This window comes from Vulpes lagopus, chromosome 19, assembly GCF_018345385.1.
Source record: "Vulpes lagopus strain Blue_001 chromosome 19, ASM1834538v1, whole genome shotgun sequence".
Taxonomy (NCBI): Eukaryota; Metazoa; Chordata; class Mammalia; order Carnivora; family Canidae; genus Vulpes; species Vulpes lagopus.
In genome coordinates, this window is record NC_054842.1 from 12,170,014 (window position 1) to 12,194,688 (window position 24,675).

The 24,675-nt window shown below is 41.2% G+C and overlaps 3 protein-coding genes across 5 annotated transcripts in view; 1 reads left to right on the forward strand and 2 right to left on the reverse strand.

Moving 5' to 3' along the window:
* CCDC13 (coiled-coil domain containing 13) overlaps positions 1-7,533 on the reverse strand; it is a 53,586-nt gene extending 46,053 nt beyond the window's left edge. The window contains exon 1 of the mRNA XM_041734436.1: positions 7,473-7,533. The gene's annotated coding sequence lies outside the window, so the exon portion shown is untranslated. The remainder of the gene's footprint in view (positions 1-7,472) is intronic.
* LOC121478949 (proteasome subunit alpha type-1-like) lies at positions 1,273-1,986 on the forward strand. The gene has a single exon (XM_041734441.1). The coding sequence runs from the start codon at positions 1,273-1,275 to the stop codon at positions 1,984-1,986; it is 714 nt and encodes a 237-aa protein (XP_041590375.1).
* Positions 7,534-15,576: 8,043 nt separating the features above from the next.
* On the reverse strand, positions 15,577-24,331 carry HIGD1A (HIG1 hypoxia inducible domain family member 1A). Of its 3 annotated transcripts, XR_005984631.1 has the most exons (5): positions 24,173-24,267; positions 18,209-18,323; positions 17,459-17,593; positions 16,469-16,577; positions 15,577-16,379 (listed from the first exon to the last, which is right to left on the reverse strand). XR_005984631.1 is itself a non-coding variant. In XM_041734464.1 (4 exons), exons 2-4 carry the CDS (start codon positions 18,303-18,305, stop codon positions 16,528-16,530), a joined length of 282 nt encoding a protein of 93 aa, XP_041590398.1. In that variant the 5' UTR covers positions 18,306-18,323; positions 24,218-24,331; the 3' UTR covers positions 15,577-16,527. The 3 variants fall into 3 exon arrangements, 2 of the variants coding, with proteins under 2 accessions (XP_041590398.1, XP_041590397.1); XM_041734464.1 differs by having other exon boundaries at positions 15,577-16,577; positions 24,218-24,331; XM_041734463.1 differs by having other exon boundaries at positions 15,577-16,577.
* Positions 24,332-24,675: the final 344 nt, after the last annotated feature.

Here is a 24,675-nt window from a genome sequence, read left to right on the forward strand (position 1 = left end):
GGAGGATGTTTCTGGGAAGGAACATGGTCCCGAACCTGGTCAAGGCTGTGGCAGTGGGGAGGAGAAGGGGGAACAGGAATGGCGACAAATGGAAGATATGGGTGGCAAGTGTGTCACCTAGAAGGAGAGGGAGAGTCAAGTGGGTTTGAGTTTGAGTGGCTGGGGAGAAGGTGAGTCCTTCTCCTTTCCAAACTGCAGGCAAGCCTGGTGCCAGGCACTGCTGAGTCTGAGATTCCCTAGGTTTTCCACATGGAGATGCTGGGTGGCTCAGAAGGGCAGCCTGACGTGGAGCTTCAGCTGTCCCAGACTTGGGTGGGGACAAAATACTGTGGGCAGAAGGTGAGCAGGAGGCTGGAGAGGAGGTGGGAGAGAGAGAGAAGGGAACAATGGAGGAAGAAGAGATGGCCAGGAGCGGAGAGGTGAGCAGAGGGTAGAGATGGGGACAGATGGGTAAGTCTGAGCAAAAAGGCACGGTGGGCTGAGAAGGGCAGAGGTGATGGGAGCAGGAAGCTGTAGATAGGGGCAGTGGAAGGGTGGATGCCAGGGACCTCCTGGCATGCGGACCGCATGCGCCCCAGACCACATTCTTCCTCTTCTTCCTAAACAACTTAATTACAAGTCAAGGTAGACCTATGACCAAAGACAACATAGATCTCCATGGGGGATGCTGATTTCCAGGAAGCAGAAAGGAAAACACGTATTTTTTAAAAGCAGATAACAATAGTGCTAAGCTCAAGTTTTCAAAAACACTCGTTGGCCCTGCTTGATTCCCGACTACTTCATGACAATGTGGCTGGTGTATATTAAAAACAGGACCAAAGGTATGCCTGTTGTTTATATTTTGAGGAGTCCAATAAAAGAATGGAAGATTTTCTGTCACCTTCTACCTATTCTCAAGGTAGGAACTGTTATGTTCATCTCTTAATCTGGTCTCTGCAGTACAAGCCAGCATGGGTATGCAGTGGGTGCTAAATTAACACTTGTGCCATGAATGAATAAAGGAACTACAGCAGCAATTTTGGCCTTAGAGCAAACAGCACTTAAGACATTCAACTTGATTTCATTTGCTCCTGTTAGATGTGGGTTATAGATCACTCAGCAAATATTTATTGGTATTGCACAAAGAGCTATGAATATCTCTCTCCTTGTGGAGCTTACAGTCTGGTGAGGAGACAGACATTGATCAAATGATCACATAAAAAAGCATAAAATGGGCCACGCTCCTGAAGCCGCCACCTCTGCTGGAGGCCGCAGCGGGACCACGCTGGAATCATGTTTTGCAACCAGTATGACAATGATGTCCCTGTTTGGAGCCCTCAGGGCAGGATTCATCAAATTGAATATGCAATGGAAGCTGTCAAACAAGGTTCAGCCACAGTTGGTCTGAAATCAAAAACCCATGCAGTGTTGGTTGCATTGAAGAGAGCACAGTCAGAGCTTGCAGCTCATCAGAAGAAAATTCTTCATGTTGATAACTATATTGGTATCTCAATTGCGGGACTTACTGCTGATGCTACACTGTTATGTAATTTTATGCACCAGGAGTGTTTGGATTCCAGATTTGTATTTGACAGACCTCTTCCTGTGTCTCGTCTTGTATCTCTAATTGGAAGCAAGACCCAGATACCAACACAATGGTATGGCCGGAGACCATATGGTGTTGGACTGCTTATTGCTGGTTATGATGATATGGGCCCTCACATTTTCCAAACCTGTCCGTCTGCCAACTATTTTGACTGTAGAGCCATGTCCATTGGAGCCTGTTCTCAATCAGCTCGTACTTACTTGGAGAGACATATGTCTGGGTTTATGGAGTGCAATTTGAATGAGCTGGTTAAACATGGTCTGCGTGCCTTACGAGAGACACTTCCTGCAGAACAGGACCTAACTACAAAGAATGTTTCCATTGGAATTGTTGGTAAAGACTTGGAGTTTACGATTTATGATGTTGATGATGTATCTCCGTTCCTGGAAGGTCTTGAATAAAGACCACAGAGAAAGGCACAGCCTGCTCATCCTGCTGATGAACCTGCAGAAAAGGCTGATGAACCAATGGAGCATTAAGTCACAAACCAGTCTATATGTGTATTATCAAATATGTAAGAATGCAGGAGCCCTTACTGATGACAGTAATCTATACTTTGAACCAAAAGATGCAGCGTGGTCTTCTGGTATGTTTTAGGAATCGGTCCAGATGTGTTTTTCCCAAGTAACTTGTCTGAACCATAAAATGGCGTGCATTTTTCTTTGAGAGGGTCTATATAATCATTTTCTAGAAAGTATAGTTATCTGTACTAATGTTTTTATATGAAGAACATAGTGTCTTTGTGGTTTTTTTTTTTTGTCTTTGTGGTTTTAAAGACAACTGTGAAATAAAATTGTTTCACCTGCCAAAAAAAAAAAAAAAGCATAAAATGATCATTGTATGCTCTGAAGGAGATACATGTGTTGAGAGTCTCCATCAGAGAGTTTGGCATGGTCTGGGAAATCCAGGAGAGCAATTCCAAGGAAATGAGCTGAGACCTGGAGTATGAGTAAGAGTTAAGTAGAGGAAGATCATTTAGGGCAGCAGAGGGACAGCATGTGTCAAGGCTCTGTGGCAAGATGAAAAATGCCTCTAATGATCAGTGCTCTCTACTCCCTGTGCACATCTAATTCATCAGCAAATTCTCTTGGTCTACATTCAAAATATACCCAGTACCTGAACACTTCCCACCTCCTGATCCTTATTGTAGCCTCCTAACTCCTGTCTCTACAACTACCCTTGTCCCCAATCCCTTTTCAACACATTGGCCAGAGTAACCCTGTTAATAAGTAGGTCAGACCATGTCCACCTCAGCATAAAAATGCAGCCTCATGTAATCCAGTTCCTTGCCAATCCCTCTTTTATTATCAAGGATACATCAAACTCACAGACTTTTGTGCTGGCTGTTCCTCTGCTAGAATGTTCTTCCCAAGGATTTTCATTATTGTTGTTGATTCTTTGGGATTTTCTACATAGACAATCAGGTCATCTGAGAACAAGATAGTTTTATTTCTTCCTTTCCAACCTGTAATGGTTACTTTTCTCGTCCACTGCCAGACAGGTAGACAGATGTCTACTCAAAGAGCATCTCCTCAGGGAGACCTTCCCTGCTCACCCTACTTAATAATACTGCATTCCTTTCTCCTGCTTCTACCCTCTAAACTCCCTCTCCCAGGCCCAGCTTTATTTTTCTCCATCACACTTTTAACCATCTGATATACAGGACATTTTACTTGTTTACCACTTCTGTTTTCCAACTAGCATATAAGCTGCCTAGGAGTGCATATTTTAATCTATTTTGTTCATTGCTGTATTGCTGACCTGCAACAATATTTAGCACACAGTAGGTGCTCAGTAAATATTTCTGTGACAAATGAATGAATCTGGTCTTTCTTAGTCCAACCCTCTTTGGTAACCAGCTGTATCTGTGAACATGCTATTCATAAGTAATTGTAAAAAATGTTTAGACAAGCATTATCTTTAAAAATACACCTTAATAACATTTGTGCTTTCTACACATGGTGCTCTGGGGCATGACCAGGGTCTTTTTACTTGCTCTGGACTTAAGTAGTAGAAGTGGAGGCGCAGAGAGTTTCAAAAGTTAAAACGGACCAGAACCTCTGACATGTAAAGAGTTTAGAAGTTGTCATTCCTATCCTCACAATAAGAAAAAATGTAAACTAAATATCAACAATTGGAAATCAGTGGAACTCCCAATTGAGGTCATAGGATAAAGTATTCCCTGAAAACTGGAGAGTCAGGTGAATACAGAGAATCACAGTTTACTGGGAGCAGAAGCCTGCAGCTAGAGTCAATATCAGTAGAAACACTAACCTGTAACTGATGAGTTGTTGGGGGCTCAGAGTGGACTAGCTTGCAGTTTTAAAACTCCAAGGGGTCTAGTCCTTTGGGAGACCATACTTTTATGAATTTTACCCCCAGGAACCCTACCAGATCTCACTGTGAAAATCAGAGGAAAATCTGCTCCTGCTTTTGGCAGTGGGAGAGGAAAAGTAACTATTATAGACTAGAAGGAAAAAAATAAAACTGTCATGTTTTCTCAGATGACATGATTGTTATGTAGAAAATCCCAAAGAATCAACAAAAAGAAAAAAGAACCCCCCCCAAAATCCTGGAACAAATAAGCAACTATAGCAAGGTTGTAGGACACAAGGTTAATAAACAACAGTCAATTGTTTTCCTACATACCAGCAAAGAACAACCAGAAATTGAAATTGAAATGTAACACCATTTACATTCACATAAAAAATGGAAATACTTTAGTATACATCTAACAAGATATGTAAAAGATTTATCTGTATGAGGAAAACTATAAAACTCTGATGAAAGAAATCAAAGAAGAACTAGATAAATATTCCATGTTCATGGATTGGAAGACTTCACTACTGTTAAGATGTCAGTTCTTCCCCCCAAACAAAACAAGATAGACAACAAAAAAGATGTCAGTTCTTCCCAACTTGACCTATAGCTTCAACACAATCCCAATCAAAATCCCAGCAAGTTACTTTGTGGATACTAACAGACTGATTCTAAAGTTTATATGAAAAGGCACAAGACCTAGAATAGCTAACATAATTTTGAAGGAGAAAAACAATATTGGAGGACTGATGCTACCCAACTTTAAGACTTCTTATAAAGCTACAGAGATTCAAACAGTGTGGTATTGGGGAAAGAAAAGACAAATAGATCAATGGAATGGAACTGAGAGAGCCCAGAAATAGACCCAGACAAATAGAGTCAACTGAAAAGAAGCAAAGGCAATTCAATAGTCTTTTTGACAAATGGTGCTGGAACAACTAGACATCACATTCAACAGAATGAATCTATGCAGACCTTATACTTTTCACAAAATTAACTCAAAATGGGTAATAGACCTAATGTAAAATGAAAAACAATAAAACTACTCAGAAAATATAGGAAAAAACCTAGATGGTTTTGGGTTTGGAGATGAGTTTTAAGATACAATACCAAAAGCATGATCCACAAAAGAAAAAATTGGTAAGTTGGACTTCATTAAAATTAAAAACATCTACTCTTCCAAAGATACTGTTATGAGAATGAAAAGACCAGCCACAGTCTGTAAGAAAAACTTTGATTGCAGAACACATATCTGATAAAGGACAGTATGAAAAATATACAAAATAACTCTTAAAACTTGACAATATGAAAACAACCCAATTAAAAGGTGAGCAAAAGATCTGAATATGTATCTTATCAAAGAAAATATATAGATGGCAAATAAGCATATGAAAAGATGTTCAACATATGTCATTAGGAATTGCAAATTAAAACAACGAGATAACACTACACACCTGCTAGAATGGCTAAAATCCAAAACAGTGGCAACATCAAGTCTTGGCAAGTATTTGAAGCAACAGAAAATTTGATTCATTGCTGGTGGGAATGTAAAATGGTACAGGCCACTTTGGAAGACAGCTTGGGAGTTTCTTGCAAAGCTAACCATAGTCTTACCAAATGATCCAACAATCATATTTACCCAAATGAATTGAAAACTTCTGTCTACACAAAAGCCTATAAGTGAATATTTATAGCAGCTTTATGCATAATTACTTAAAATGAGTAGTAACAAAGATATCCTTCAGTGTGTGAAAAGATAAACAAATGGATACAACTACACAAGGGAATACTGTTTAGTGATGAAAAGAAATGAGCTATCAAACCATGAAAAAGCATGAAGGAAAGTTAAATGCATATTGCTAAGTGTAGAAGCCAGTCTAAAAAGGCTGCATTCTGGGCAGCCTGGGTGGCTCAGTGGTTTAGCGCAGGCCTTCAGCCCAGGGCCTGATCCTGAAGACCCAGGATCAAGTCCCGCCGGCTCCCTGCATGGAGCCTGCTTCTCCCTCTGCCTGTGTCTCTGCCTCTCTGTGTGTGTGTGTCTCTCATGAATAAATAAAATCTTAAATAAAATAAAAAGGCTGCGTTCTGTATGATTCCCACTACATGACTTTCTGGATAAGGCAAAACTATAGAGAAGTAAAAAAAACTAAGGGTTGCCAGGGCTTGGTGGGAGGGGAGGAGGCATGAGCAGTGGAGTACAAGGGGTTTTTAGGGCAATGAAACTCTTCTGTAAGATACTTTAGTGGTGGATACTTGACATTATGCATTTGGCAAAACCCAGAACTGTACAACACACACACACGCGTGCACCCTAATGTAAACTCCGGACTTTTTGGGATCCCTGGGTGGCGCAGCGGTTTGGCGCCTGCCTTTGGCCCAGGGCGCGATCCTGGAGACCCGGGATCGAATCCCACATCAGGCTCCCGGTGCATGGAGCCTGCTTCTCCCTCTGCCTGTGTCTCTGCCTCTCTCTCTTTCTCTCTCTGTGACTATCATAAATAAATAAAAAATTGAAAAAAGAAAAATTAAAAAAAAAAAAAAACTCCGGACTTTTTAAGTTAATAACGACATCACCTTTATCAGTAGTATCAGTGTACCACACCAATGCAAGATGTTAATCATGGGGAAAAGGGAGGAGCATATAGGAACTTTCTTTCTTTTTTTTTTTTTTATATAGGAACTTTCTATTCAATATTTCTGTAAATCGAAAACTGCTCTAAGAAATAAAGCCAATTATTATTATTTTTTCTTTAAGTTAAAGCTAAGTATGCATGGAAGGAACTCGGTTCGGGGAAAGCCTTGGAGCCAAGGGATGGGGAAGGTGGCACCCACCCAGTAGGCTACTTCCTGTATGTAGCAAAGCAAAGGTCCCAGAGGCAGTTGAGCACTGGACAGAGACCAGTGAGGAAGGGCTGAGGCCCCTCCAGGCTTGAGCCTCCTCTGCCCCACCAGCCTCCGTCTTCCCTCTGCTTCTTTTTTATTATGTTCTCCTATAGTATTCCCAGCAACAGCCTGGGGCCCGCGGGTGGAGAGGAGAAGCCCAAGAAATTCCTCGTTGGGAGCCCTGTACACCGACTGCAGGTCAGGCAGGGATGGGGTGGGGGTGGGGCGGGGATCCGGCTCTGAGGGGACTCGCTCGTCCGGGTGTCGGTCCCGTGGGGGCTGGCCCTGAATCGGGAATAGGCGCGAAGCGGATACCAAGTCGCTTAGTTCCCGCTTGTCCTCTCAGTACTGTGCGGCGGGGCTCCGTAGCAGAGACACCAGAAGAGGGTGCTGGTCAGGCCGACCTGGGTCGGAGTTCTGGCCATGCCTCCTCCTGTGTGACTTGGGCAGGTGACCCACCGTCTGCACCTCACTAGCCCTTCTACCATACGGAAACTAAGCGAATGTCTGGAGAGGCGAGGGGGATGTACGCGGAGATGCACAGAAGCAGCGGGGAGAGACCTAGGTCGCCAGGCAGGCAGCGCCCCCGGCCAGCCTGCGCGCTCCGACTCCGGTCCAGGCCCTCCCAGCAGCTGCGGGCTCTCCCGGCTTCAGCCTGGGACCTTCTGCCCTTCCCCGCACTTACAGCGGTCACTCCGCTCCGCACGTCTAAGGCCAGAGAGGCACTGTCTGTCTCCTCTTCCGGACGCCGGCTCGCGCTGCCCTGGCAACCGTCACCAGGGAAACCAGCATCGCTGTGTGCGTGACGCCGCCACGCGTCTACGGAGGCCGAGGGGGCCTCGGAAGCCGGAAAAGTGGCAGCGGCGTCCGTGGCTCAGGTTGTGGAGGTGTGGGAATAGGAGCGGTGGCTGGGTGGGAAAAGGCATCCTGTACCTGAGACTTAAAAGTTGGCTCAGTCATCCGCTTCTGGAACACGTTCTAAAAGTTACGTCGGCCAGCTGTCCTGCAAGGGAGCTGACAAGTGAATGATCCCACTGCGAAATTTAGCGCATTCAGAATGCCTTTGAAAAATGTGGGGGGAAATAGTGTTGCGAAGGTGAGTGGAAAAAAGCAGGACGCAAAACAGTAATTGCTAAATTATTTTTTTCAGATTTTTATTTTTTATTTATGAGAGAGAGAGAGAGAGAGAGAGAGAGAGAGAGGCAGAGACACAGGCAGAGGGAGAAGCAGGCTCCGTGCAGGGAGCCCGACGCGGGACCCGATCCCAGGACTCCAGGGTCACGCCCTGGGCCAAAGGCAGGTGCTAAACCGCTGAGCCACCCAGGGATCCCCTAAATCTGTATTTTTAAAAACAGAATACTGGGAGGAATACATAGAAATATTAAAAGAAAGTGGTTATATTTGGGTGGTGGAATTACAGTGCTGTTATTTTTGCATTTTGGGGGACTTTTAAAAATAATGAATATAGTTTATCTTCATCGTAGTACACACTTGCATGTTTGTTTTTAGACACTGCCTAGCATAAGTTACTACTCTATTCAGGGCTATACGGAAGTGGGAGGCAAATTCCTATGAAAGAAGATCCAAGGAAGCTCTTCAAATATTTATCCAGGCCTTTCTTTATAATTTGAAAATGTCCAGACATCTCAGCTGCTTTTCTTTCGTTTTGCTCAGAAGATATGCACTCCGTAGACATGCACAAAGACGTGGTACCAGACCATACCAAGCAGAATATTAACACGGATAAAATCCACCTACCTTATTCATGTTTTATTTGTATTCCTGTTGGTGATGTATTTTGCCCTATTCAATTTCACATGTGTAGGTCTGCATACCCACTGCCACAGGCAGGATGCTGAATACTTCATTCACCACAAGGATCCCTCTCTTGGGTTTTTATAACCGCACCCATAACCCTCCCCAACCTCCCAGCCCCTAAATCCTAGTAACCATTCATCTGTCTTCCTTTTCTCAAATGTTGTCATTTCAAAAACATTATATAAATATACAATACCTAAATTTTGGGGATTGATTTTTTTTTTCTTCCTCGGAGGAACTCTGGAAAGGCATCCAAGTTGTATCAATAATTTGTTCTTTTATTGCTGGGTAGTTTTCCATGGTATGGATATGCCAGTTTAACAATTTACCCATTGAAAGACTTCTGGGCTGTTTCCAGTTTGGGGATATTATGAATAAAGCTGATACAAACATTTATGTAGTTTTTTTGCGTGTGTGAACGTAAGTTCTCATTTCTCTGGGATAAATCCCAAGAGTGCAGTTGTATGGCAACTGCATGTTTAGTTCTGTAAGAAATAGCCAACCTGTTTTCTAGAGTGGCTGTACCATTTTATATTCCCATTAGCAACTGTACCTTGAGTGATCCAGTTTCTCCACATCCTTGCCAGTATTTGATGCCATTACTATTTTGTGTTAGTCATTCTAGTAGGTCTGTGGTGATAACTTATTGTGATTCTAATATGCATGATGGGCAAGGATATAGTACATTTTTTTTCATGTGCTTATTTGCTGTCTATCTTTTGGTATTTATGTCTTTTGCCCCATATCTGTTGAGTTTTGAGAATTCTTTGTATATTCTAGATACCAGTCCTTTGTTGGACATGCGGCCTGTAAATATTGCCTTCCAATCTGTAGCTTGTCTTTGAATTTTCTTCATGTGGGCTTTCACAGAACAAAAGTTTTTGGTTTTGATGAAGTTCAGTTTATCAATCTTCTTTGGATCATGCTTTTATAAGAACTCTTTGCCTACCCCTGGATCCCAAAGATTTTCCCTCTGATTTCCTAAAAGTGTTAAGAGTTTTATGTCATGATTGGACATTATCTTTGTATGATTGAGGTTTTCCCCCAACCTCCTCCTTAGCTTATGGATGTCCAGTTGCTCCAGCACCATTGTTGAAAGGTATCCTTCCTCCACTGAATTGCTTTTGAACCTTTGAAAAATCAGTTGAGCAAACTCAACAACAAATGAAGCAACCTAATTTGAAAATAGGTTAAGGACTGGAATGGATTCCTCCTCTGTAAAAAGATATACAGATGACCAGTAAGCATATGGGAAGGTGCCCAACATCACTTATTTTGCATCCCATTAAGGTAATGCAAATCAAAATCACAATAAGATACCACTCCATACTCATTAAGATGATTATCAAAAAAATGGAAAATAACAAGTGTTGATCAGGATGTGGAAAAACTGTAACCTACATATTGCTGGTAGGAATATAAAATAGTACAGGCACTATAGAAAAGTGGCAGTTCCTCAAGAAGTTAAACGTAGGATCACCATATGATCCAGGAATTTTACTTCTGGGTATAGACCCCAAATATGAAAGCAAAATACGAACTTGTAAACCAATGTTCATAGCAGCACTATTCACGTAGCTCAGAGGTGGAAACAACTCAAGTGTCTATCAAGAGAAGAATGGATAAACAAAATGTGCTTTATCCACACAGTGGAATTATTATTCGGCCATAAAAAGGAAGGAGATTCTGACACATGCTACATGCAATATGGATGTACCTTGAAAACATTATGCTAAAGTGAAAATGGCCACACATAAAAGGACAAATATTGTCTAATTTCACTTACATCAGGTACCTAGAAGAGGCGAATTTGTAGAAAGTAGAAGAGAGGTGGTCAGGGGAAGAGGGAAATGGATTAGAGAGTATTAAGTTTCTCTTTGGGATGATGACAAAGTTCTGGAGACAGATGGTGGTAACTGTTAAGTATACTTAGTACCACTGAATTGTTATGTATATTTTATAATAAAATTTAAAAAATCCTTTGCAGATTTGTGTGGACCTAACTGCTCTTTTTTCTAATCCCTAAATTAGGTTCTTCCCATGGCTCCAACTTTAAATTAGGACTTTTACGTATGCCTATTTACTTTTTAAATGATCATAAGGTCACCAAATAGGTTTTCCCACACTGAAATTATATGCTCTCCCACAAATAAATAAATATAACACAAGCAGTGATCCTACTCTTACTACTATGAGAAAGTTGAATAGAATAAATGATCAGAAGAGTATCTGGGTTTTAACTCTGACATAAGTCACAAACCTCAACTTTCTTCCTAAAATAATAGTACTCTTCTTACCATGATAATCAAATCATGAAAGTGCTTTGTAAACTGTGAAATACTCTTTAGGTGTACTATCACATATTTACCTGTTTTGCCTCACAATGGAAGTAAGCTTTGCTGCAGCTTAAAACTAAGGCTTCATTTGGCTCTACACATTTCAGACCTCTCCACTTAATGGATTTTGTTTTTTTAGGTCCAAAATCTGATTTGGTCATTATACTATAAATGTCTCTTGGGGCTAATCTTGACAGCAGTCATGCTATTAAGTGATTGACATGTAAACCAGAACACTAAGCCACTAGTTTACATTAGGGAATACCCAGAGTCCCTCCCTTCCTAGAATCAGACACCCACCAAGCCAAAAGAGTCACCAGAAAGATATTGAGCATGGATTTAGAGCAAACAGAGGGAAACTGCCTTGAGATATTTTTTACCTAATATTAAGTCTTATAAAAATATTTCTCATCACAATCAGGAGCCCCTCTCCTTCCCCCACCCCCAGTAAAAATCACTCATTTTCTCTAGGTGCAAGATCCTTCTTGCTGAAAGGTGTTGAATATACCGTCAGTTCTGCCTCTTCAACTCACCATGGACTTGGGCTTTGTTGTCTATCAGCCTCTCATACACTCCTCCCAGTACATTGTGTTTAGCATAACACCATTTTGGCTACAATCCTTATTTTATCCGTGGGCCTATTTCATCTAAGATGTGTTTGTACATATGGTGATCTCACTCATCATATGTTGATTTTTATTAGAAAACTCAATGTTCTGCTAAGATTCACTAGTCCTCAGTGCCAAAGACCTCTCTGGAGAATGAGATCTACCCTGGCTCTCCTCCGAGCCTTCAGCACAACTGACTGTAATAATATATTTTACCCCAAATTTCTCACTCTTGGCTTCTATTATGGTCTTTCAAAAACACGTGGATGAATCACCTGGTCTCAGTAATTATTGGTTTCTCCCTGTTGACTAGGTCCCTAATGCCTCGTGTACTACTAGTTTTTGATTTACCATCCTCACAGTAAAGGCTATGACTGAGAGAATTTTTTCATCTTTCTTCTCATAAAGGCCAAAGCAAATACTGAGAATTTGCATAAATGAAGAAATCTGAGGACAAAGCAGCTATGGTATATTGGAAAAAAACATGGGACTTGGGACCTGAATGGGGAATGAATATATGTATGTGTGTGGTGGAAGGTGGAAGTGAAGGTAAGAACAAGTATTTCTTGAACAGTTACTACATTATGTACTTGCCTTCCCTTCCATCACAAAGTCTCCCCGTGTGATCAAGGCTCTAGGTTTGTGCTCTGCCACTTTTTCAATTATACGGCCTTGAGTAAATTATAGATATCCTTGTTGATCAAGTCAGGGTAATACATACCTCAGCATTTTTGTGAAGAACTACATACTCTTAAATACCGTGAATAGAGTATTTAAGCATTTACTATACAGCAAAGCAGTGTACCAAAGTATTATCATAGTGGATCATACATTTCCAACTCATTATAGGAAGATGTGAGAAAAGGGAAAGTTCACTGTGGCCTATAAGAGTTCAGAGAAGCTTTACCAGAAGTAGAATTTGAGGGATCCCTGGGTGGCGCAGCGGTTTGGCGCCTGCCTTTGGCCCAGGGCGCGATCCTGGAGACCCGGGATCGAATCCCACATCGGGCTCCCGGTGCATGGAGCCTGCTTCTCCCTCTGCCTATGTCTCTGCCTCTCTCTCTCTCTCTGTGACTATCATAAATAAATAAAAATTAAAAAAAAAAAATTAAAAAAAAAAAAGAAGTAGAATTTGGGGTAGGTCTTTATAGCATGCACTTGACTTGTCTGGGAATGGGGAAAGGGAATATTCAGGAAACCAGTGCAGCATAAGCAAAGGTGTTGGAGGCAGTGGTGAGTACAGGTTTTTGGCATTGCTATACTAGGTCACAGAATAGATGAAAGGCCTATGTTTAAAGTGGTAGCAACAGATGGAAAAAGACAAATCTGAAAGACTCTGTTTATGAAAAACTGGCCAGACTGGGTTAAGTGGTTCAACAGTGATAATAACAGAGGAGGAAGGGAAGACATTTCTAAGAGTCTGAGCCCAGAGCATGACAGAAGGAAATGGAGGGTGTCACTGACAGAGATGGGTGAACCTGGAAGGGGCACCAGTGGGGAAGACAGTAAGTACAGTCATGTGTGGGCTGAGTTTAGTTAACAGGTATGAAAGGCCTCTAGCTGTCACTCTAGCTGAAAGGCAGATGGCATTTCCTCCTCACATTATAAAATTTTAGTCTGTGCCACTTCAGTTTACACTGGGGACAAGAAAAAAACCAAATGCCATTATAAGAAGCTCAGAATACAGGGATCCCTGGGGTGGCTCAGGGGTTTCGCGCCTGCCTTTGGCCCAGGGTGCGATCCTGGAGTCCAGGGATCCAGTCCTGCGTCGGGTTCCTGGCATGGAGCCTGCTTCTCCTTCTGCCTGTGTCTCTGCCTCTCTCTATGTCTATCATAAATAAATAAAAATAAATCTGTAAAAAAAGATTGTTGGTGTTAAAAACCAGGTAATCTCTGATATGTTGTATGTCTAGCCAGGTGGGACATAAATTAAAAAAAAAAAAAAAAAAGAAGAAGAAGAAGCTCAGAATACTAGAGAGGACCTGTTGCTGGGTTCCTCTGAGGGACCAAGTGGGCACTGACCTCCAACCTAGAACCATTTATCACTGCTGAATTCAGGAATAATTTTCTAACTTTTCCCTTGCTTAAAGCAAATTCTTTATTTCAAACAGGATCAAGTATATAATAACTGGCCATTTTATTTGACACAGGAGAGCTTTAAAATCCTTATATTCATTAAGCTTTGTTCTAGCCTATTAAGTATGTTACAATGGGCTGTCGATTTACATGGAGACAGAGCCTAAATTTCAAGTTCCTGAAACTCTCTGAGTAGCATTTCCTTATCTGTGAGGGAAGAGGCTTGCCCTACCTGACCCATCCTCTCCTCCAAAATCCTGACAGAGAAACTGTACTTTGAAGATTTTGGTTCCAACTCTTACCACCAGATGTCACCATTGCTACTTAGAAATAGGTAACTTGAGAGACAGCAGAATCATGAATAAACAAAAAACCTCTACTTATTCCAATTAATTAAATATTTATTGAACACTTAAATTGCCCAGACCACTAATACCAGGTGTTTTGCATGAAAAAGACCATCATGCCCTCAAAGAGACTAGAGGAGACATGGAAGCAATCACACATCAATGCCCTTAAAACATACAACATAAAGCCAAGAAATCAAATGCTCAGTGAAAAATCAACATACCATCTCCTTAAGGTACAACATCACTTCCAGGAATACTTTGTCTGACTCCAACCCTGGGGTTAGGTCCCCCAGCTGAAAGTTACTGGTGCAACCTATGCCTAGTATTCATCATGCTTTTTGTAATCACTTAATGGCAGCCTACCTTGCTAGACTGTCATTTGTGAGGGCAGGGCCCATGCATCCACCCTGTTGTTTTCCCAAGCTTACCACAGTAGTAGGTAGGGTAGTAGCAGTCATTTGCTGAATTTACTTATGCATCAAGTGCTATGCTAGACTCCTTATAGTTACCACTGCATTTAATCTTCCTAATGACCCTAGGCCACTGATACTGTCCCCATCTTACAGATGAGGGACCCATGGCTACCTGGCTAGGAGGTGGCAGAACCATGAACCCAGAACTGATTCAGTAACATGTACTATCACATCAACCTGAGCCACTTTTAAGAACTTTCATTATTTGATGCCAACCTGTTTATCCAGCTAACTTACCACTCTTTTCCTTGGATAAGCAACCCCACCCTTAATTACATAATGCTCACTACCCTTTCAACACTTCACTCCTGTTTGCCCTGTCCTCTGGCATTGGCCTAGATCAACTTCTTTCAAATGATTAGTTTAATAAAATCAATAAGGTACTCATCTATTAGAACAATTTTCTGAAATTCGTTCCCAAATTTGTTCTTCTACAGAAGGTTTATCCTTCATGAAACAATGGTTAGAACTGCCTACCAAGACCTCCTATGAGGGCTATTAGAACCTGAGAAAATAGTTCCTAGTAACAGCTTTTACTTTTAAAGCACTTTTCAGACCCATATAATGACCTATAAACTTTATAGGACTGTAGAAATTACCTAGCTCAAACTTCTCATTTTATAGCTAAGACAGAAAACTCTGATTTGATCCAAGGTTTAGTCAGGAGAGTCAAGACCATGCCGTAACCTCTTGCCTAATTGTATTAATGTATGAAAACTGCTGCCACTCTAGCGTTAACTTCACAAAGGCCAACATTTCTAGTACCTGGCATCTACCACTTGACTGCCCAGATTCCAGTACCAAACCTGCCACCCTTTCTAGCTCTGAGACCCTGGGTTAGATATTTACACTGTTTATGCCTCAGTCTCCTCCTCTGTTAAATAAGGATCATAGTTCTTACCTCTTAGGATTGTTAGGAAATCTGACATTATAAATGAAAAGCACTTAGAACAGTGTGTGGCATACAGTAAATACTCAATAAACATTAACCATTGTTCCTACTTGATATTCTTTCACCGTCGTTCCTACTAAAATTACAAAACATTCTCTCTTTTCTTGGAACTTAATCCTTGTGTTACACTTTGAGGAATGATTTATTTTTTCCAAACTGAAATAAATACAAGGCAATTGATGTGTTCACTTACTTTACTAACACTACATTTACCATGTTATCACCATGGAATGTAAATTCAGGTTAGACGAGAAAATTTCATGTATAATAAAGCATTCTGGAGTATGCCAAAGTTTGTGTATAAATGTCTGACCAAACCACCTTGCTGATAAATCATTAATCACTTCAAATATAGGTAATTTGTTAACATTTATGATTCTTACAGAGAAAATAAACAAACTTCAAACATTTAAAAAGTATTTTTCATTTACCTTTGCATTAGTACTTAAAATACACATTTCTATTTCAAGATGACATTTAAAAATTCGAATACAACAGCAGCATAAATATAACTCTCCAATTACAAAAAAAGCTAAACTGGGATCCACAGTTAAGTTATTCTCATGTTTACAAGTATGATTCTGAAATAAATACTACTTCTAAGCAGCTGTTATCGGCTTTTTGGGTTTGGTTTAAATACACATATTTTCAGTTGTGGGGAAGCTTATATTCTTTGCACTGTTCTGAAAGGATTAAGAGCCCTAAAAACTGAAGTACTCAGTCTGCAAAACAGGCAGAAAAAAGTTAAATAGGATTCCTATATAACATCAAAAGCATGTGATATTCTGCAGCAATTGGGAGTACTTCAGAATTGGCAAACTGTCCTCTTTACAACTAATTTTAACAGAAGAGTTTAAGAAGGAGCATATTTTATCACTACATTTAAAAGTGACATGTTTCTTTTGTGCTAATTTGACTCCCGTGAATGACCTAGCTAGTTAATTGGTCACAAGTAATTTGGTTACCAGGCAAATCAAACCTGCAAGAAAAAAAGCCAATATTTAAATTACCATATTATTGTCTGACCCATTCAAATGATTTATTTTCAACATAAACATAAAAACTCACTATGAGATGCCTAACTAAAAAGCAAGCACCACCAAAAAACCAAGACAGCTTCTCTTCTTCTAAGGTTTAGGCTTTGCCCAGAATTCCTTATACATGGAATAGCCCATACCTAAAGAAAAAAGAAATATTAGTTAAGCATTTAAATATTTCCCACAATATTAAGGAGATTAAAAACAGTTCATAAGACAGTTAAAAGTAGCACCTTACTAACATGCAATATTTACAAGGTGAAGATGACCCAAGGCTGCTTATTCTTGCCTTCTTAAACTATTCAAATTTCTGAAATTCTTTTTATATGGGTTCCTAACTAGCTCAAGGCTAGTATGACTAGTTCAGACTACTGAAATATGTTTTAAAGAACAATCAGTACTTATCTTACAACTTTAAAAGGAGTCACTCTTGACTTTATTTGGTATTATTTGATATTACATAGCAACGAAATATAAAGCCAATAAAAGAATGTAATACCTACATTAAAAAAATCTTTTCAGGGGTGCCTGCGTGACTCGGTTAAGCATCTGACTCTTGATTTTGGCTGTCATGATCTCAGGGCTGTGAGATCAAGCCCCATGTTGGGCTCCACACTGAGCATGTAGTCTGCTTAAGATTCTCTCTCCCTCTCTCCCTGTCCCACCCCTTTGGGCTCTTTAAAACCCAAACTTTTCCACTTTCAAAAATTCAGTAAAACAGCAACCAACCATATGTCTCCCAGATAATGAATCTTACTACCAACCCTATTTACATAACTGGACTCTAGTGAAATTATAAACTCTGTGATGAACAGAATACCTTTTCTTTCTTTAAAACTAGTAGGATATCACAGACTATGTCACTATTTGAACTATTTTTATTAATGCAATTTTTATGTGAGAATAAATATGTGACATTACAAACTACTTCAAAGTCAGCTAAAAGAATCTAATTTGTTTTATTTACAAAGAAATCTATTAATAGGAATTACAAACTTGAAAGTTTCCTGCAAAAACCTACCAAGAGTCATTGCTCCCACAACAAAGCCTTGGGCTGCCACACGCATGTGGATCAGGTGAACAGACATTTTAGTATTTCCCCTGCTCTTTAATTTATATAATCCATATGCGACGATTGCTGCAAACCCCGCCATTCCTGTAAAACATATCGTCAAATATGTCATATGCATGGGGTCAGAGAACCAAAATGACTTTACAATCAATGTACTTTCTACTATTTTTATAAGGATGTTTTATAAGACTATTAATCAACTAACATACAAATTGAGTCTTTAGTTTTCTCCCTCAAAACCAAAAAACCATAATCGGCAGCAAACAGTAGCAGATTCGGAACGTTAAGATCATCTTCAAAATGTGGGCTGTGGGGCCTGTAGGTGCTTTAGAGTGCCAAAGGAATGCTTCCTCTAAGTCCTACTTCCTTCCCTGAAGGGAATCAGTTAATATAGCACAGACTGTAATAAACCCTGTGAGTATAAGCTTTTTTTGAGTCTTTTGAGTCCTTCTAGCAAATCACTGAGACTGAGGGTGGTTGAGGTCACACACATTTAATGAAATAAGAGTCAATAAAAGAAGGCTGAACACACACAGAAATTTGTAAAAAGAGGTATATCTAGCCAATTTCAGATATTTCAAGAATATATGAAGACACTAAAACAAATGCTTTCAGGATGCGGCTGATGGACGAGTTGACCACACTTCTCCTGTATTAAAACTTACAACAGACTCATTAGAATATTAAAGTCAAACTTACCAATGGGAACAAATGGTGCCTCTCTAGCTTTTCGGATAAGTTTAGATCCCTGATCTTCATCATATGAAGAAAGAGAAACATCTGTGCCAGTTGACATTGTGACTGAAGAATCCTCCTGAAAGAGAATTTCCAGGAGGTTCTGCTATTAGAAACTTCTAGAACACTAAATAGCTGGATGTGATTATTATAATTTTTTTAAAGATTTTTTATTATTTATTTAAATACACAGAGAGGAGAGAGAGAGAGAGGCAGAGACACAGGCAGAGGGAGAAGCAGACTCCATGCAGGGCGCCTGATGTGGGACTTGATCCCGGGTCTCCAGGATCACACCCTGGGCTGAAGGCGGCACTAAACCGCTGAGCCACCTGGGCTGACCAGCTGGATGTAATTAAAACATTCTGGTTTCCACATAAAAATCTGGTAGGTCATCCTTGAAGTTTAAAAAGAATTTTTTAGAAACTAAATGTATTTTTAACGCGCAGCTACCTTTAGGAAGAGTTGTATTTATCCTTATTGTTTTGATGTTTATCCCATAGAACCAATTCCTATTTGTTTATGTTTAAGTAGGCTTCACACCCAGCATGGACCCCAGTGTGGGGCTTGAACTCACAATCCTGAGATCACGATCTGAGCTGACATCAAGAGTCATATGCTTAATAGAGTGAGCTACTGGGGGAACCCCAATCAATTCCTTTTTAACACCACATCACTGATAACAGGGAAAGCTTTTTTTTTTTTTAATTGAAATAACTTTTGTCAATAAAAATAGTAACCATTGATTTTCTGGCTATTTTCACCCTAAATTCAACTTAACATCTTCACTCAAACCAAACCAAAAAATACTCCTTACTGTCTCTTCAAACCATGCTGAATATCCTAAATGCTTCTAAGTGTAGTTTTTATTGGTTACAACCGAGACTGACTCCAACATGGCATCTGGCTTCCATTCTCACCTCTGATATGGTTCCTAACCTATTACACTAATCTCTATTATTGATGGTGGTTGTTTTGGGGAAAAGATTATAGCCTTTCTAAACAACCAAAACTTCTACTTAGCTCATTATTTACTTCTTCTCTCTCTCTTTTTTTTTAAGATTTTATTTATTTATTCATAGACACAGAGAGAGAGGCAGAGACACAGACAGAGAAGCAGGCTCCATGCAGGGAGCCTGATGTGGGACTCGATCCTGGGTCTCCAGGATCACACCCCAGGCTGCAGGTGGCGCCAAACTGCTGTGCCACCGGGGCTGCCCTCATTATTTACTTCTTTTAAGGACAAAGCTTTTATATTAAATACTATTGCTAGAAACGCCTCTTTTTAAGTATAATTTATATTCAATTGAACATAATATAGCCTTTTAATTTTTTTTTACTTAAGGTTACTATTTTTAACATCACTGCAGCGAAAGAAAAGAAAGAAAGAAAAAAAGAAAAGAAAAGAAAAGAAAAGAAAAGAAAAGAAAAGAAAAGAAAAGAACCCTGAGGGTCTTCTTAATGAATGAATACCTCCTAAATTTTAGCTCTCCTTTCCTTTACATACCCTGTATTCCCTGGGCCTCCCTCTTAAAATTCTCTACCTTCTTTTATATTCCTCCTTTAAGCAGTACCAAAAAAAGGCAAGATATTAGCCTGATTATATAGATAAGGGGGCAGGAAAAAAAAAAAAAAAGATTCATTTCCATGACCACAGAGACCAGAAAAGGTTCCATTCTCCTTTTACATAGGAAGCTATTTAATAGGTGTTTCATAATAACGAGAAAACAAATTCAGTTTCACCTTGGTCACAATAAATATGTATATACTTCCTTCTTCACTGAGCTGATTTAAACTGCCTATAAACGTTACCCACAGATAAAAGGGAGTCAAGCATAGTATGTTAAGTGTACAAGTCTGATTAGTGTCAGTTACAATAAACTCAAAAGTCAACTGCCCATCCCACTACTAACATCTTACCTTCACTTCTGGGTTTTTCATGTACATCACGCATCATACTCCCTTCAATAAAAACTCTCATTCAACACTTTGCTATTCCAGGGTTTTAAGTGGAGGTAGGACCCTCAAAGAAAATCCAACTCTAAGGGAGGCATAGTGCTTAGTCTGAAAAGTGAAATCATCCTTCCAAGCCCCCATCCCTATTGGGAAGAATACCACTGATCTGAAAAGGAAACCTTAAACCAGGGGAGTTGTACAGCATCACACATCTAAAGTAAGAGGAAACTCTAACTAGAACTAGTCTTTCTCTTTTTTAAAAAAACATTTATTTATTTATTTATTATTTATGATAGACATAGAGAGAGGCAGAGACACAGGAGGAGGGAGAAGCAGGCTCCATGCCGGAAGCCCGACGCGGGACTCGATCTCGGGACTCCAGGATCACGCCCTGGGCCAAAGGCAGGCACCAAACCACTGAGCCACCCAGGGATCCCCTCTTTCTCTTTTTTTGTACTGATACCTGCTAACTGACTAAAGCCCTACTTGCTGAGCTTTTATCATATATAAGGGTTAGCAAGTTCTAGGTTTAAAACACTATGTATGTGAGGAGTTAGAACAAAAAAAAACACTGAAATAATTAATGTGATGTTAAACATTAGATATATTTTTTTAAAGGGACAGGATAGAGTATGATTACTTGCAAGAGCATAACAGAGAATGAGGAACTGAATTCAGAGTGTGGTTCTTTTAGTTTGGGAACTTTCACAAAGAAATATTTAAGACTGGCCCTCAAGAAAGAAGAGACTGGACTAGATGGAGAGATTAAACATTATATTTTAGGCTAGTGTATGCTTATTTGTTGCTTTCAAAACTAACCATTAGTTTCCGAAGGTCATAACAGTTTATAACAACTCCTCCTTCCACCTTTCTTGCCAATGAACCCCACAATCAAATCATATTAAATTTCTTAAAAATGGGGGATCCCCTGGTGGCTCAGCCTTCGGCCCCCTGGAGACCTGGGATAGAGTCCCACATCAAGCTCCTGCATGGAGCCTGCTTCTCTCTCTGCCTATGTCTCTGCCTCTCTCTGTGTCTGTCATGAATAAATAAATAAAATCTTAAAAAATAATAATAATAAAGTTCTAAAAAAGGTTCTCTATACTCCAGTGCCTCTGTACAATCTGATTTCTCTAACACTGTTGCTCCCTTTTCTTCATCTCCTTCAGATATTCTTTTTCCTAGCTAACTCCTCCCATTTTTCAGGTTCTTACCTTAACTGACTTCCACTTGAAGTCTCCCTGGACTTTGTAAGTTTATGATCATTGCTTTGACTATGCAGTTCTATAGGATCCCATGCTTTCCCTAAAAAAACTCTTATAAAACCTGCTTAACTGTTTCTCTTGCTAGAATCCTTGAAGCAAGCAGGCTATACCTGCCCTGCTTGTATCTATCTCCACTACCTGCCATGATTCTTTGCATGTAGTAAGCATACCACAGAATATTTGAATAAATTTAAAAATGATATATTTCAACAATTAAAATTATTCTCAGTTAATTCATTTAGTAAGATTTAGTGAAAACAGTAACAAGTATACACATTTGTAGAGTTTAAGTGTTCAGTAAGAAAAATGCCAAACTAGATGTCCCTAAGTGCTTATTTAATTCTATTCATAAAAGAAGAAATGATAACTTGAGCAGGTCTTGGTTCCCCACAAGAGACAAAACTATTATATAACATAATCCACTTTTAAAAACTAGCACCTTTTGTAGATATATGCATTCTTTCTTCCTTTGCTTAATTATTCCTAAACTAAGAAGTTATTTGGGAATTATCTGGATCAGTATAACTGTTCAACAGGTCAACAGAATTTTTTTTCCTCCCTCCTGCAGGAAGGTGAGGATGGCAGTCTCTCTCCTATATATAAAAGAAAATCCACTCATCTCCATTCCTCACCTATGATACAGACTGAAGTTTGTACGGGTAGGATATTTGATCTGGTTTTCTGATCAGAGTAAGAATAAGGGCGTGGGGACATTTGAAGGCATTTTATGTGCCATTTTATGGCACATTTGAAGATAAAATTAATAAGGAGGAATATAAAAAACCCAACACACACCATAGATTATACTAGACTTCAAATTATATTTTTATACCATCTCATGAATTCTAATATACCATATATTCCTAACACTCCTTGCACGTAAGATTTGGTAATTCTCTAATTACCAGCTGAAAGTTTCCCAAGTATTTATGATTTACAGCCACGCCAGTTGAAAATGGCTAACTTTTAAAGTATCAGAATCAATAACTATGAATCATATAATTTGAGAATAACAACCCAGATGATTAATCCATGCCAACAGCCTAATTTTACAGATGGAAAAAGGGTTATATGAACTGCTCAACCAGAGAGGGGAGGATTAGAACTCAGATCTCCCCAAACAGTCCAGCGTTCTTTTGATTGACAATATATTGCCAAGCATCAATCTTATAATGCTGGTAAAATATTTGATCTGAGAAATATTAAAATCTATTCCTTAACAGAAATTTTTTTCTGCATTTTTTTCTTCGAAATGTAAAAAAAAGATGCAAATCATTCCCAAAATTAAATGAAACTTTCTTCTCCAGTGACTTAACTCATCCACCAATTTCAACTGTGCTTTGAATAGATCTTTTTTCACTAGGACCACTTCCAGATTTTCCTTTAATTTTCTCATCCACCCATAGCAATTGACCTAGATCTCTGTCAAAAAGTTGAACAGGTACAAAAAGGGGCACCAACGGCCGGATGATATTCAAAGCCAGTTTGAAAATACTAATTATTCTCTGAACTTAGTAAGATACCACTGCAGACCTTTCCAAATGCATGGGAACCTAGAAACGACATCAGCGAAGGTGAGCTGTCCAGCTTAAGGGGCTGTAACAGACTGACTGAAGGATCTTCACACCCTGTCATTTTGGTCACAGGAACAACAAGGGCTTCAAGTTTTGATTTTCCATCAGTTACCTGTCAGCTGGTTTTAAAGGACTAAAAGGCCTCAGTCTGGAGATTCCGATTCAGAGGGTCTCGGGCAGGGCCCGAGGAATATGTAATTTAAGAAGCCCCCTTCAACGGACTCTGGGACACAAGGAAGTTAAGAGATTCCCCGATACAGAGTATTCAAATACATGTGTCATGCTGGGGCCTGGTGCCACTTCAATCGTCTGGACTTTTCAATCCAGACCGGTTAAACTCGAAAGCGCCTGGGTACTTCTGGAAGCCTGAGTCGTGAGGTGGGGATTACCCCCGAGCCGGAACTAGCTGCTGCCCACACTCGTGATGAGAGTGAAAAGCGAGCAGCACTGTCGATATTATTTCAGCTGCTCCCAAATTCTAGACCCGCGCTTTGCTTTCTAACCCTCACGGGCGGGTCTAGCTTTCAGGAAGAAATGTAATTCCCGTCACGGCTGCCCTATACAGGGCCCGAGGCCTTCTTACCTTCCCAGGGTAGGAGGGGGTCGACCAGGGTGGGGGGAACCACGGGGTCGTGGAGAAGTCACAAGGCCGTGCGGTTTCACGCCCTCAGCCTTTCGAACCTCTTGCCCTCTCTGCTCCTGTGACCTTGTCGGGACTCCACCGCCGGAGCGCTCGCCCCCCCCCCCCCCCCCCCGTTCCTCACCCACCGCGCGGGCCCGCTCTCCCGGAGGCTCCCTGCTCCGGGGCTCCGGGTACTTTCCGCGCGACCTGCTGCCTGAGGTCGGCCCCAACCCCCTCCGCGGGTCTTCCCTCTCCTCGGCCACGACTCATCCACGAGCCTCTGCTTCATCCCCTCAGCCGACAGGCCGTTAGGCCTGGTCTCTGGACCGCCCCCTCTCCCCCACCCTCCATCCGGCAACTTTCCCTCAACCTCGAGGTCGGGCCGAGACCCGCCAAGCCCACCTCGCCCCCCTTCAACTCGGGCATCGCTCCCCTCCTCCCAGTCCCGCGGCCCCCACCACTCCCAAGGCCCTCTCGGCCCAACCAAGCGCGGCCCCCCTTCTTCCCGCCTCACCGTCGGGCGTCCTCGGCTCCCAAGACTCCCTCACGCTTCACTCACCAAAGACAACGCTCTGCCCAAACTCCAACCGGCTTCTGGCTCTCACCCACGCCCGCAGTGCAGCCGGCGTCTCCTCGTCCCGCCCACACCCGGCACCAGCCAATCACAGGCCAGCGGGTGGCTGGCGGGGTCCCGCGGGTGCGTGCGTGTGCGCGGTGGGTGGGGCGGGTCCGGGATTGACTGGAGCGACGCACGCTGCCGGCTTCTCCTCGTCCCGCCCACACCCGGCACCAGCCAGTCACGGGCCAGCGAGTGGCTGGCGAGGGTACCGGTGGGTGCGTGCGTGTGCGTGATGGTGGCTCCGGCTTCCCGGCCCTCGCGTGGTGATGGCGTCACGGTGAGGGTTCACCGTCCGCGGTTCTGCGGCGCCCCTGGCTCCTAGCCCGGCGGAACCTCAGATTTCTCTCGCCCTTTCTCCCTCGTGCAGCGACGGCGAGCACCGTGAACGTTGCGTTCCG

Coding starts and splice junctions, on each gene's coding strand:
- LOC121478949 (XM_041734441.1), top strand. CDS start 1,273: ATGTTTTGCAACCAGTATGACAATGATGTCCCTGTTTGGAGCCCTCAG.
- HIGD1A (XM_041734464.1), bottom strand. CDS start 18,305: ATGTCAACTGGCACAGATGTTTCTCTTTCTTCATATGATGAAGATCAG. Junction 17,594..18,208: donor GGCACCATTTGTTCCCATTG/GTAAGTTTGACT, acceptor TATGTTTTACAG/GAATGGCGGGGTTTGCAGCA. Junction 16,578..17,458: donor TGTGGGAGCAATGACTCTTG/GTAGGTTTTTGC, acceptor TTTTTTCTTTAG/GTATGGGCTATTCCATGTAT.